At 39.0% G+C, this 14,578-nt stretch overlaps 1 protein-coding gene across 2 annotated transcripts in view; it reads right to left on the bottom strand.

Annotated features, from left to right (window-relative positions):
• Positions 1 to 14,578, bottom strand: part of LOC134357971 (collagen alpha-6(VI) chain-like) — a 157,273-nt gene that overhangs the window by 72,355 nt on the left and 70,340 nt on the right. For both annotated transcript variants that reach the window (XM_063069798.1, XM_063069799.1), the window contains exons 14-23: positions 13,204 to 13,275; positions 13,080 to 13,106; positions 12,942 to 12,986; positions 12,803 to 12,856; positions 10,112 to 10,174; positions 6,949 to 7,014; positions 6,782 to 6,835; positions 4,953 to 4,988; positions 3,646 to 3,708; positions 340 to 402 (exon numbers count right to left, since the gene is read on the bottom strand). In XM_063069798.1, the coding sequence (XP_062925868.1) occupies positions 340 to 402; positions 3,646 to 3,708; positions 4,953 to 4,988; positions 6,782 to 6,835; positions 6,949 to 7,014; positions 10,112 to 10,174; positions 12,803 to 12,856; positions 12,942 to 12,986; positions 13,080 to 13,106; positions 13,204 to 13,275 (543 nt within the window). The remainder of the gene's footprint in view (positions 1 to 339; positions 403 to 3,645; positions 3,709 to 4,952; positions 4,989 to 6,781; positions 6,836 to 6,948; positions 7,015 to 10,111; positions 10,175 to 12,802; positions 12,857 to 12,941; positions 12,987 to 13,079; positions 13,107 to 13,203; positions 13,276 to 14,578) is intronic.

Consider the following 14,578-nt stretch of genomic DNA (forward strand, 5'->3'; position numbering starts at 1 on the left):
GATCTCACCTAGTGGGAAATCTCACACCTCTACATTAGTTTGAAGCACTTATTTATGAATATCTTATATACTGTTTAGAAATTCTGGATTGTTGTCCTCTAGTATGTTATTATTTGTATCAATTTTACAATCAATATGATATGAAATTAGTGAATGCAAAATCTAACCCCTTAAGCAGGCAAATATGAATATAAATTGTATACAGCTCCCATGTTCGGCTACTTTATAAATCAGCCTGCATTTGCCCCTACAACTAATTACAAAGGTACAACTTACTAACTATTATTTTACAAAACTGACTTAAAACCACATATGCCAAGATTCAGCTCTATTACAAACCTGTTGACCTCGAGCTCCTTGTGTTCCTTTTCGGCCTGGAGCACCAGCAGGACCAGGTGGCCCCTGTAACAAGAAAAATGCTGTCAAAGTAAACAGTGAGTGAGTTTAGTGCAGTGATAACATGAACAGAACAGCAATGTACTGAATCTAAAGGCAAATAAATGTGTCTGTTCTCAATCAACATGATGAAAAACAGTTTCTGTTTGACCTAGCAAACTGCAGCTCTTGTCTAGTTAGGAAACTACAGAGGGAGATAAGCAGTAAAGTGTTGTATGTCTTACAAATAAAAGTTCTAAAGAGTTTTCCCCACAAAGTCAGGTGTTATATTAAGGCTTAAAAAGTATTCTCTCCATATTATGGCCACTTAAGTATTAAGAAGAGAGATACTGAAACAAATTTAATATTGTATCCAATACAAACACTGAGCTGCACACATTTCTGAACTGAATTATAAAATAGCTTTGCTTGTAATAATTTGTTGGCCATATGATAAGAATGTACAGTGAGATATATATTTGAAAGACACAGTACATAACAGACCTTTCTTCAAGCTGTGATTATTAAAATTAGATGCTGTAAGTAGTTCCAAACTATATACTGTTTATCCAAAAGAGTTTCTGGTTGACTAAATTTGAGTCAATCTATTTTCTTGCTAAACGCAATTAATTTTTTTTTAAATGCCCTGATGAAGGGTCTTGGACCAAAATGTTGACTGCTTATTCCCTTTCATTGATGCTGTCTGATCTGCTGATTCCCTCCAGTATTTTGTGTTGTTCAACATTTCTAGCATCTGCAGAATCTCTCGTGTCTATTTTTGCTGATAAGATTTTTTAATTTGTTCATGGAAATATGGATGGTGCTTGTCAGCAATTACTACTCATCTGTAACTGCCCTGGATAAGGAGTCAATAAGAATAAGCCACATCACAGAATTAAGAGTCACATATTGGCCAGATTGGGTATTTCCTACCCTGAAGGACATTAGTCAACTGATGGATTGTTATACCAATCCAGTGGTTTAATAATTATGGGTACCGGCTTCAATTCCAGATTTGTTTAATTATGTTTAAATAAATTTTTCTGTTGTATCAAAATCTAGTAACCTAACATCTGCTCTACAACAGACAGCTGCAAGTGGGTAAGGGAGACGCGAGTTATTAAACAAAACTCAATAGGCTGACAAACCGAGAACTGGAAAGCATCAGGCACTCTTGTATGCGTGAAGCACGAGTCACTTTGAGCTCCAATTTTCAATTATGTTCCATCAGCAAGTTGCGAGTGCCAAATGCTTATACTGAGCAATCTGCCAAGACAGGGAGCACATGATAACTTGGCCAATGCCAGTCACTGGGAATGGATAACAAAGGAGACAATCCAAAGTGCTGGAGCAAGGGAATACTTGAGTGTTAGTGCAGATAAAGAATAGAAAAGAGGGAAAGGTCAGGACAAATATCAGAGAGGTGGAGGGAAGGGGTCCTGCCCACTTAAACTTTGGCCACTTTGTCAGTAGGGAAATAGAAGGTCGAGGATAAGTGTGTCAAACATGGAAAGTTCGAAGGAGAGAAACTATGGGGAATACTGTAATTGGCTTGAAAAGGTAACGAATAAGGGAAGTAGCAAGAAGTTTATGCATTGACAATAAATGGACAGGGAGGTGGGGAAGAGTATGTAATGCAATGGAAGATGGTGTAAGGACAAAATCCAGGAGTGGAAGGGTCAGAGCAGGTGGTTTGTGAAGGGAAGAATTTGAGAAGGAGTGCAGTGGTGGCTGAGTGATGGACATGCATATTCCTTAGGAAGTAAAGGCAGTTCAAAGTTTTCAATTGTAATGAGCAGTGGGCCTTCTGCTGTGGTGCTATCCGTTGCCTGCACATATAAAGAGTTAATAACGGGCCAGGGATGTGAACTGAGGAGTCATTACCACCATAGTGATTACACTGATGTGGGATCCATGAGTACATACCACCAACCATTCCGGACCATTGGACACCTATGGTACAATTATAATGTAAGGTCCGTGCAATCCAATTTCTAGACCAGTGAAGCAAAGACTGGTATAGAAACAAGACACTATGACATAGCGTGACAGACTGCCACGTAATAGGACTGTGATTTTTTTTAATCACTTAACTAGAGCAGCATTGGCAAAACTCCTTCAAAGTGAGAGCCATATTAACTTATAAATTAACATATTATTTTACAGAGTGACTCATTGGACCGAAATCCAGAGCAATACATGCAAAGTGCTGGAGAAACTCAGCACCTATGCAAATGAATAAACAGAGTTGAAGTTTTGGGCTGAGACCCTTCTTCAGAACCAGAAAGGAAGGGGGAAGATGTCAAAATAAAAAGGTGGGGAGGAGGGGAAGGAGGATTAGCTAGAGGATGATAGGTGAAGCCAGGTGTGTGGGAAATGTAAAAGAGTGGAGAAGAAGAAATCTGATAGGAGAGGAGAAAGGGAAGAAGGAGAGGAGTCGGGGCAGGTGAGAAGAAGAGTTAAGAGGCCAGAGTGGGGAATAGAAGAAGAGGGAAGGCGAGAGAATGTTTAACTGGAAGGACAAATCGATGTTCATGCCATCAGGTTGGAGACTCCCCAGGTAGTATATGAGGTGTTGGTTCTCTACCCTGAGAATGGCCTTGTCGTGGCAAATGAGGAAGCCATGGACCGAAATGTCAGAATGTAAATGGGGATAGGAATTAAAATGGTTGGTTAGCAGGAAATTCCACTGTTGGCAGATGGAACTTAGGTGCCTGATAAAACAGTCCCACAATTTACGTCAGGTTTCAGCACTGTAGAGGAGACTGCATCAGTTGCACTGGATACAGTAGATGACCCCAAAAGATTCAGAGGTGAAGCATTGGCTCACCTGGGAGGACTGTTTGCAGCCTTAAATGAAGGTGGGGGAGGAGGTGTAGCATTTTGGTCACTTGCAGGGGTGTGTGCCAGGAGGGTGGTTAGTGGGAGGGGGGAATGAATGGACAAGGGAGGGGGTGAACCCTACAGAAAGCAGAGAGTTGGGGGAGGGGGAATGTAAGAGTGTGTTTGGTGGTAGGATCCCGTCGAAGATGATGGGAGTTGTGGAGAATGATGTGTTGTATGCGGAGGCTCATGGGGCGGTAGGTGAGAATGAAACAACGCATAAGTCTGCAGCAGTTAAACTTCAGAAAAGAAAATGAAGCTCCACATACCTTTGATTATTTTCATTTCTTAGGAAAGTTCAGTTGAGTAAGTCCGACAAATGTTAATAAAACTGTAGTTTGAACAGTACCCACATCCACCTTAAATTCTAATGTTACTGTTGACTACCTGCGCGCCTCGGAATCCTGGATCTCCTTTAAGACCTGCGTTGCCCACTGCTCCTTTGGACCCCTGCACATAGAGGAGTGTTTTGTTTAAAGCTGGGAATACACTGCTAATTCAATTACCATCCTAATGGACAGAGTTAAATAAAAAGGCATGCTGGAAACACTCAGTGCATAAAGAAGTATCTATGGAAAGAGAAACAGAGTTAACAGGCACATAGTTTTTTTTAAGGTGAAATGTTAATCCTATTTCTCAATTAATAAGTGCATAATAAATATCCCCATTTTACACTGCTGATTGCTACTTGGAATTATCAATGAGTATTCTGTTGCCATATCAGCCACCCCCACTGTATGTTTCTGCTGGCATATCATTCATTATCATTAACAAGCCATGCATGCTTGCATACTTTTCATCCTTTTTTCTTACTTCCCTCTCAACATGGAGGATATTCTCAGCCTGAGCTGCCAGACAAGTCTTCCTGCTCTGTATTTCATAACTCCTATATCATCTGTCATCCCTTAACTTCTCCACTCACTCACTGGCCAAATAGCCTGTGATTACCCTGGTTTTACCCTATCGGAGACAACACTCCTCCTCCACCCTCCCTATAGCTTAAGGAACATCTCATCTCTCCTTCCCAGGATCTTTTGACTGAAATTTTAACTGTGTTTCTCGTCCCACAGATTTCATCTAAACTGCTGAGTATTTCCAGCATTTCCTGTTTTTATTTTAAATTATCAGACACGCGTCCAGTTTTTACTTCGGTTATACTTAATTCCAAGATGCCTGAAACCAAGTCTACTACTCATTTCAAGAAATCTTGCTCTCAGCCCCGCACCCCCCAATCTCCACCGCACACTGATAAAACAACAGAAGGGGGATTTAACATTATGAGATCTGAAACTAGTCGAGTTAAAATAAGAATGGCTATTTCTTCCAGTAATTATTAATTTCAAGTTATTCCACTGCTCTATTCCAAATGTCCCCGTCTAGTGTCAGTAACAAATGGCTTTCAGTGGACACAGTCAGCATGCCTACTGCAGCACAAGCTTATGAAAGTTCTGATAGATTGCTGTTGAAAAGAGAATATCTAGTCATCAAATTACAGTACTCTACTTACATGTGATTTTATAGTAATAGCAAATCTATTATGTCAAAATCCTTGTAAAAGACAGTCTTGATAATTCTTAGATCTCAGAATAAAACTACACCTCCTCTCTCTTCCCCTCCGTATTACCAGCAATGACTTCCCACTGCATTACATGTCAAAATATAGAGTATGAAAGAAATCAAAAACAAAATCTTACCTGTGTCCCTGGTTGCCCTCTCCTTCCATCAGGACCCTAATCGAGATGGAAAACATAATGTTCTATTTAGTTCGTTATTCCAATTATAAATACAAGGTGATCTGTTCTTATTAGACAAAAATGGAGGCAAATAAAATACAGCACGGTGGATTCTGGTTAATTGGGCCATCAGTTGGTCAGGATGCCACTTACTTGGGCCAGGTCTTGAAGAACAACAAATGATCAAACAAATAGCTGGAGTTCCCTTCACTTATTTGAGATACTGTGCAGCTTAGTTGGGGAAGGAGACTGTTACAGAACGGTTTCTAACTAGCATCAATCATGTGAACTTGTGCGGTCATCGAAATATTTCACTACTCCAACAAGTTAGGAACTACTAAGAAATTGAAAGTACCGATAATCGTCTTGAACGTTATAATAAAAATGAAGATTTGGAGGATGCAATTGTTGAAGGCTTTGTGCAAAGACTGCCCATTATCTGCACTAAATATATGTGCTTATTTTGCTTATTTACTGTTAAATGAACGTGATGCAGTTGAATTCTTCTGTCAATAAGTATTAGGATCTAAAGTTTTATAGTGCTGCAGTGGTATTGGTAGTGTTCTAAATTGTTCTGGTTTTATTTAAATACATAGTTTGTTACCCATTTTGTCTTTTTGTACCTTTTTAACTATTTCCATGAAACTTTGGCTAATTGGGGCAACTGTTTAATTGGTCCTGATGTGTCCCAATTAACCAGGATCCGTTGCACTTCCATTTTCATATAGAACATGAACAAGTGATAAAAATTAATGCAAATTGTGAGATATTAGAACACCTTCTCATCTTTGAGTGCCTTCTCAGTGATCTCTTTAATTACCTTCATCTGCAAGTTACTCACTTTACCCACGACATTACATAGAACATAAAACAGTACAGCACGGCACGGGAACAATCCCATCAGTCCTCATAACTGTGCCAACCATGATGCCAATTTAGACTAATCCCAATAGCCTTCAGATGGTCCATATATCTGTATTCCCTGTCTATTGATGTATCTGTATAAGTGCCTCTTAAATGTTACTAAATGTCCATCACCTCCCTAGGCACATATCACACTCCATCTAAATAAAACTTGCTTCAAAAATGTCCTTCAAAACTCCCGTCCCTAATGTTAAATGTATACCCTCTAGCATTAAGCATTAATGACATTTATTTCTCTTGATCTCCCCCACATTCTCCCTTAACTGCTCTATTAAATTGTCCGTCAGATCTGCTTTCAAACATGTGTTCTTTCTCCAGATGGAAACTGTTGAGAAAACAGAAACAAATTACCCTTGATCTTCATGCCCTGACACGTTTTGCATTCCTCTCCCCAGTCTCTACTTAAGGCTGAGCCACATTGCCATAAAACTCAATATCCTGTTTAGACTGACGTGAGAGAGTCACTTCAGTCTTCCCAACCGAAACAGTCTACCCTAGCCTTTTCCATGTCTGTGTACAGATCCTGCATGCTGTACTTGAACCAATGTTAGTTCATACACTGAATGGACTACACCAAGCTCTCTGAATTACTTATCATTTTATCTATTCACACCAAAAAGAATCATATATTGCATTTTTAATGTCTTCTAACTGAATTGAAGCATTAAACCACTTCAAAGCCACTTACAGCTTTTAAATTAATGCAGGAATATATTTCTAACAGTGAAATGATAATTAACCTTCAACTTTTATGTTATATTTTCAACTAATATGAAATTATTTATTTAATTGCAAAAGGAATAGCTTGAAAGAAATGAATTTTTGTGGTACTGCAGGTTTTCAGATGAAGCTGCCAACTTCCTTACAGGGTTTCCTGCACTACCATGTTTCCCTGGAACACCAGTGTTTCCTGGATTACCCTGTAAAAGACAATACATTATTATTGCCTCTGCGTTTTGTTTCAGTTCATAAAAAATGTCAGCACATTGTAAGTAGATACATTCAACCGGAAAGATAAAGGAAGACAACATACCATTTGGCCTGGTCTTCCCTTTTCACCCTGTGGACCTCGAACACTGCCATCAGCACCAGGGTCACCCTTAGAGAGAAACATAAAACAAGGTCATGAAGCCTACTGCAAAATGTTGACAGTAAAATCCTGTGATTTGGTTGATTCATTTAAGGTTTGTGAGCGACAGTTAACAGTGCACCATTAAGGAATGTATTTCAATAACTATGTACTAAAACCAAAATAATCTAAATTGAGACCTAATTGGAAAGAAGATGGGGCCAGGCCCACAGCCTTGTTATATTCTATTCCCCACTATAAGCAATTAAAATCACAATTGATATAATTACAGAGACTGCATGGATCTCCCTGCAGGTAGTACGGACTGCAGAAAGCTGTTGCGTGGACTCAGGTAGTAGTATGAGGGAAAACAATAACAGAATATAGAATAAAATGTTACAGTTACAGAGAAAGAGCCAAGACAGACAATAAGGTGCAAGGTCGTACGTATTGAAGTAGATTGTGAGGTCAAGAGTCCATCTTGTTGTACTAAAACACTGTCTAATAATCTTATAACAGCAGGACAGAAGTTGTCCATGGACCTAGAGTCCTGATGAAATGTCCTGGCCCAAAACATTGATACATACAGTGCCTATAAAAAATATTCACTCCCCTTGCCCCCTTGGAAGTTTTTATGTTTTGTTGTTTTACAGCATTGAATCACAGTAGGTTTAATATGGCTTTTTTTTACCGGCATTGTAGATACTGCCTGACTTGATGAGTCAGGCTTTTATACCTACTACTTGTTGAGAGGAAGGAGAAGAGATAATGTCTGGGGTGAGTAACATCTTTGATGATGCTGGCTGCTTTACCAAGACAATGAGCAGTGTTGACAGACTCCATGGATCTCCCGGATCGGCTGTGACTGGCTTCACAGATGTTAACTCACTTTCGAGAACTTTAGTTCTGAATGTTATTTGCTTACTTTTTACTGTTTGCACTTTTTTGCACTTTTGATGGTCTTTTTTTTAAATGGATTCTATTTGGATTTCTTTGGTTTGTGTCTGCCTGTAAGGAGACAAATCTCCAGTTTGTATACAGTATACATGTTTTGATGATAATTGTACTTTGAACATTGAAATTTGGAAGGGAGGCTGGTCTTGTGATGTGCTGAGTTATGTCCACTTTCTTCTGGATGGAATGCAAGTCTCGTTTCTCGTTGTTCCTCAGTACGTCTGATAGTAACAAATCGATTTACCATTTGGTTTCATTTAGTTTAAGAATCTTTATGCTTCTGAATGTGGTGGTCTTTCCAGGAGTCTATAGAATGCAAGTGTCAAATGACACATTAAGATTTATCCATTAGAACAGTATTTTCTGAATCAATCTATCTTAAACTCTTTGGACTAAAATCCATCTTAGAAACATCAGCTGACTAGTGAGAATAAGTGAAACTCAAAGCCTCTCTATTTAATGAGAAGAAAGTGGATTCTGTTCCTGTGAGGTATTGGACTACACCAATATTCCACATGTCTCTATCAAATAGCAAAACAACTTTAAACATGAAGGTGCCAAGCACCATGCAGCAGGAGAGTTAGTCAATATAAACTGGGCAAAAAAAAAGCCCTCAGAATAGGTTACTTGATTAAGATTTCCTTGGACAATTGTGTTTACATGCGAATATATGAATGCATGTGGTTGTTTATGTGTTTGTGTGTGTTGTCAGAATTATTACCATTGACATATGATGTGAAATTGATTGTTCTGCTACAGCATTACAGTGCAAAGACTTAAAAATCTATAAATTAAAAAAAGTAAATAGTGTTAAAAAAGGAACAATGTGCTGGTGTTCCTAAGTTCGTGGATGTTCAGAAATCTGATGGCAAAATAGAAAAGCTGCTCCTGGAACATTGCGTATGGGTGTACCTCCTCCCCAGTGATAATAACAAGAAGAGGGCATGCCCCCAGATAGTAAAGGTCTTTAATGATGGATGCTGCCTTCTTGATGCATCACCACTTGAAGATGTCCTCAGTGGTGGAGAGGGTTGTTCCCATGTTGCAACTGGCTGAGTATATAACCCTCTTGTGCTCCTAAGCCTTAGAGGCTCCATGCCAGCCTGTGACAAAACTAGTCAGAATGATCATCTATAGAAATTTGTAAGAGTCTTTGGTGACATACCAAATCTCCACAAACTCCTAACAAAGTGCTGCTGTCTGCCTCAATATATTGGGCCCAGGCCAGATTCTTTGAGATCCTCAGGAACTTAAAGCTGCACTCCCTTTCCAATGCTGGCCCCTCATTGAGGACTGCTGTGTGTTCTCCTGACTTTCCCTTCCTGAAGTCCTCAATCTGTTCCTTGCTGACATTGAGTGTGAGGGTGTTGTTGCTATGCCTCTCAGCCAGCCAATGTATCTCACTCCCGTATGCCTTCTCATCATCCTCTGAGATTCTACCAACAACAGTGTTGTCATTGGTGAACTCTTAAATGGCAGTTGTGCTGTACCTAGTCACACAGTCATGAGAGTAGAGCAGTGAGCTAAGCACACATCCTTGAGGGTCACCTATGTTGATAATCAGCAAGGAGATGTTATTACTGATTCACACTGATTCAGGCCTTCTGATAAGGAAGTTGAGGATCCAGTTGCAGAGGATCTGTGTTCGTGTGTGCATTTGTGTGTACTTGTGCATGTGAGAGCATGCATGTGTTTGTGTGTGCACACCTGTATGCACATTTAACATCCTTGGATAAATCTGTTGGAAGACACTGGTAAACATAGAGGATATTAGTAGTGGGCTTGAGAAGAATGGAGTCCTTGAAGTGATGATTACAGGGGCAGGAAGGTAGGCAAGAAACTAATATCACAATGAAGTCACAAAACATCTTGCAGGCCACTAAGTCTTACAGTTTACTGATTTCAAAATAAAAGCTCAGATACCAAAATAATTTTCTACCTTCTCTTGTCCCAAAATGCCACCTTAATGTCCTAGATTTCTGCTGTAATTCAATAAAATCATAATTTCTGACATCTATCAATTTTTTAAAAATTCATTAAATTACTGACACAAGTAAAATTCTAACCAAACAAAATTCCAGAACTTTATCCTTTTGGTAAAATGCAGGTCTAAACAAAGCAGGATGAACAGCACCCGATGCAGTCTTTAGTTATCTTTTCTAAGATCACTTACAGGGTCGCCACGTGAACCAGTTTCTCCACGATCACCTGAAAGCCCTTTTTGCCCCTTTCTACCCTAAAAATTAAGGCAAGCAAAATTAGTTCTCGGAAATGAATGACTTCAAATCACAGCTTGTGAATTCAATGTATTCAATAAATGAGGCCATTTCAAAAGTCTAAGAATAGGACGCAGCCAAGACACATAAATAAATTACTAAAAGCAGTCAACAATTATAATGTACATGAAATCCAAAGCATAGTGTGTCAAATTGACATACTGGTCAATTAGGTTTGATATTCTGGTTGCACCCACAGATTGTGCTTTCACACAATCAAGAGGAGAAAAATTGGTCAGTAGTTCACTCAAGCCTGTTGTTAAATACACCTAATCTGAGCATCATTCATGCCGAAGAAATAATGTAAACACATCTCTTGCAAACTCTTCAAGTCTGGACTGGTGGGTCTCGACAGTATTGGATTAATAAGTTATTTGCAGCAAAAATAAACAACTTTTATTGTTTATAAAAGTTATTGTTTATGAAGATATAAAAACCAGCAAAGTATAATTTTCATTATATTGCATTCATGAAATCATATTTTTGCTTAACTCATACTATTAACTTGAATCCTGTTTTTCTTTGTGAAAATTATTATTATATTTTTAAAACTTTAACTCGCATTCCTATCTTTCATACAGAACTTGTAAAAACATAGGATAAAGCTGCTAACAAGAATACCTACTGCAGGTTCAGGCAAAGCACACCTTAAGTTCCAACATTGCAGCTTACGCTATCTTACTCCCTCAGCATTTTAGGTTAAAATTTTTTTATTATGAATGCTACTTTATCCACACTACAGGGAAACATTGTAACAAGATAACGCTAACTGAGCAGACTACTGGCAGATACTCTACCTTTTCACTTGCGTGATGAGTAAGCTTTTGGGTCACATAGAGAATACAGCATGGGAAGAATATTATCCACTTGGGGAAACAGTCCAAGTTTCTTGTTTCAAAATAATAGAGAAAAAATCAGCAGGGATCCCATCATTCACAAATGACAAATGCTCCAATATATAACAAGGTCAAAAGAGGAGAAATTTCTAAGAGAAGTGGATAAGTGCAAGGAAGCAAATTATGTTGATCAAAAGAGAAGAAACAGGATGCAGAAGCCTAATTTTAATCCCATGGCTGGACCTGTGCAACCAATGGCAAAGGCTGGTGTCAAACATTCAACATTCCAAGGCGTTAATTGCATTGATCAAACGAACTTAAGGATAAGGACTATTTGACTGGTGATATAGTGTGGGATTTCAGACAAACTGAGGCTGCTACTGATGGTATGCTCCCCAGGACTCAATCTGCTGGCTGGGGATTGCACTGGGAGAATGGAAGAGAAGCTCAAGACTAAAGTTAGGCAACGCTTGTCGATGAAGCTCGGAGATCTCTTCCTCTTGCTGCCCAGCATGGAGAGATGTACTTTTTTCCCCCACAGCACACAACACAAAAACAGGTCCCCCAGCACACCATTTCCACACCATCTTTGAACTGCCTATACTGACCCTATTTACCTGCATCACTTCTGTTTCACCCAACCCTCTTTACACGCCATCCGTTTCCAGTCACACAGCGGCCACACTGCCATTGTGTATTCCTTGATTGGTGGCCCTTCGCTCCATCCATTCCCGCCCTCGGTTCACCCTACACTGTCCTCCAGGCTTTCACTATTTCAGGACCCCTCCTGCTCCACCCCGCCAATTCCTTTCCAGATCTGCTTGAGCTCCATGCTGTTGGGTCCGCACCCCCAGTCTGCCAAATCCATCGCAGATCACCCTGCTGCCTCTTTGTCCTACACATTCTTCCCTCTTTCTTCGCTCTGCCCTTGTCAGCCTGTTCATATTTCACCCAATTTCATGCACTAGCTCATCCTCACATTTTGCAGCCCATTTCCAATCACGCAGCAGCCAATAAATGTTATCTAATGAGCTAAAGAACACAAGAACACAAGAACAGTATAAATATCTCTAAGATAACAATAACAGAAATAAGGGAAATGTCCTATGTGTAACAAAGTATCAATTCCAGTGATTGAATGTGGCTTTTCTTCATCATTTGAGAGGATATTCTGAGTATGTTTGACTGATATTTTATCTACACCATAAGATTCCTAAGGTTTCAGGCAAGCTGTGTTGTGCTGCAGAGCTAACTTCATCTCCAATGTTTCCCTAATTTTATTTTACATGTCAAGATCAGATTGACCATCAACATTCTACCATATCCTTTTCATCTTGACTATTTATTCATAGATTTTCTTCACTATTCTGAATGTGGTAATTCATTTTGTCATTAGCTATTTCTCTTGGTTTCATATTCTGGTAAACTTGGAATGATGTTACATACTCCAATGAGAAATCCTGCTGGAAATTCAAATCAGATTAGAACACACTGGAAAGGAAAACCTGGATCATCAATGTTTAGAAGAGCAATAGTTGGGGAAAGGGTGTATCTTTTCAGTCTGCATCAAAGGGGGATGAACAATTTTCCATTTATTACTGTTGGTTAGAATTGGCAGATAGTTGGGACATGTAGAACAAACAATTACCCATCTTATCATTCGGGATCTGTTGAATCAGGGTAGTTCTGTGAAAGGAGCAAACACAAGGTTCTTGGTTATAACTACTAACATAATTTTAAAAATGGTTTTACCAGTTTTCCGTTGTTGCCTTTTTCACCTGCAGTTCCAGGAGGACCTTGGATTCCCTGTTGGAAGAAGGCATTTTATGAATATTCAGAAGGTATTTGTAAGTAATCTTTCTGTACAAATATTCTATTAAAAAAATTATACCTGCTCTCCAATCATTCCATCAATACCATGCTCACCATCGCTCCCCTGTTGTAATGGAACGCAGACTTTTAGTACACTACCAAGTTTTAGTATCAAAATAAATATTCAAATCAAATGATCTTATTGTACCATATTTACCTTTTGTCCTCGATAACCTCTTCTTCCCTGAAATAGTTACATAATTGGTTATGAAATGGTAAGACTAAGAACCTACCTATATTTGATACATTACCATTAAAGTGACCAATAAGCACATTCTTACCTTTTCACCACTGTCACCCCGGCATCCATCGTAACCTCGAGTGCCATTATGTCCCGGTGGGCCTCTATCTCCCTAAGTAAAATATTCAACCTTTTCTTAATAGAGCAAGATACTTCAAAGTTCAAAACAAATTTAATATCAAAGTATGTATATGTCACCATATACTACCTTGTGATTCATTTTATTACAATCATTCACAGTAGAACAGAGAACAACAATAGAATCAATGAAAACACCCACACAAACAAAAACAAACAACAAGTGTACAAATTTTGCAGATAAAAATAAATAAAAATAACTAAATGAATAGTACTGAGAATATGAGTTGTAGAGTTTTTGAAAGTAAGTCCATAAGTTGTGGAATCCATTCAGAGTTGTGGTGAGTTAACTTATCCACACTAGTTCAGAAGCCTGGTGGTTGAAGGGTAATAACTATTCCTGAACATGGTGGTGTGGGACCTAAAGCTCTTGTGCCTCCTTCCCAATGGCAGTAGTGAGAAGAGAGTATGTCCTGAATGATGGAATAAATTCCTTAAAACTCAGTTATTATAGCAGCCACCAAAAGAGAAGATATCACACTAAACAGAGAAAAGGAATAGTCGGGGCTTGGAGAGAACATTTGACCACACACCATGCATCTATTATCCTTACTCCATGAAGGTGCAAGTGTTTATATTAAATTGTCAGCCTTTTATATTATTTGTCACAAATGCCATTCAACATTGGTCTCCTCATAACTGAAGCATGGAAGTTGAATAACCCTTCAGAGTGCTCATTTTCCTGACCTGGGCTTGTCATTTCTCACTGTCCACTTTATGAATTTCCTAACTCACCTCTTGCCATGTCCTTTCTCAGGTGGCAACAGTGTGGAGAAAATATATTTCTCTCCAATTCTTCACAGTCCCCGCAGGTTCTCAAGAGAACCATCCGATTAGCAGGGTATAGGCTTTGAGCATTCAGAATTCACTACCATACCTTGTCTCTCTTTCTTTCCTTACAGTGATCCTCTAAATCTTTGGATTATCTCTTCTAACATTGAAACCGAGTTCACATCATGAAGATTCTCATCAAGGCTACTGTCAGCGAATACTGAGCAGACAGCTTTTCAGATGAGCTGTGTTTATTACTTCATTTGTCATGTTGTATCAAAGCATCCCAGCCCACCAAATCTGCTCATATTGTGTTTCTGAGTTAATATTGAATACAGTTAATTTTCCAGTTGGTATCATTATATGGATTGAGTTGTCAGAGGAAGTGGTTGAGGCAGGTACATTAACAGCAGTTAAAAGATACTTGGATGGGTACATGGATAAGAAGATTTTAAAGGGATATAGACCAAACGTGGGCAAATGGTATCAGCTCAGAATCTTGGTTG

This window comes from Mobula hypostoma, chromosome 17, assembly GCF_963921235.1.
Source record: "Mobula hypostoma chromosome 17, sMobHyp1.1, whole genome shotgun sequence".
In the NCBI taxonomy this organism is placed as follows: Eukaryota; Metazoa; Chordata; class Chondrichthyes; order Myliobatiformes; family Myliobatidae; genus Mobula; species Mobula hypostoma.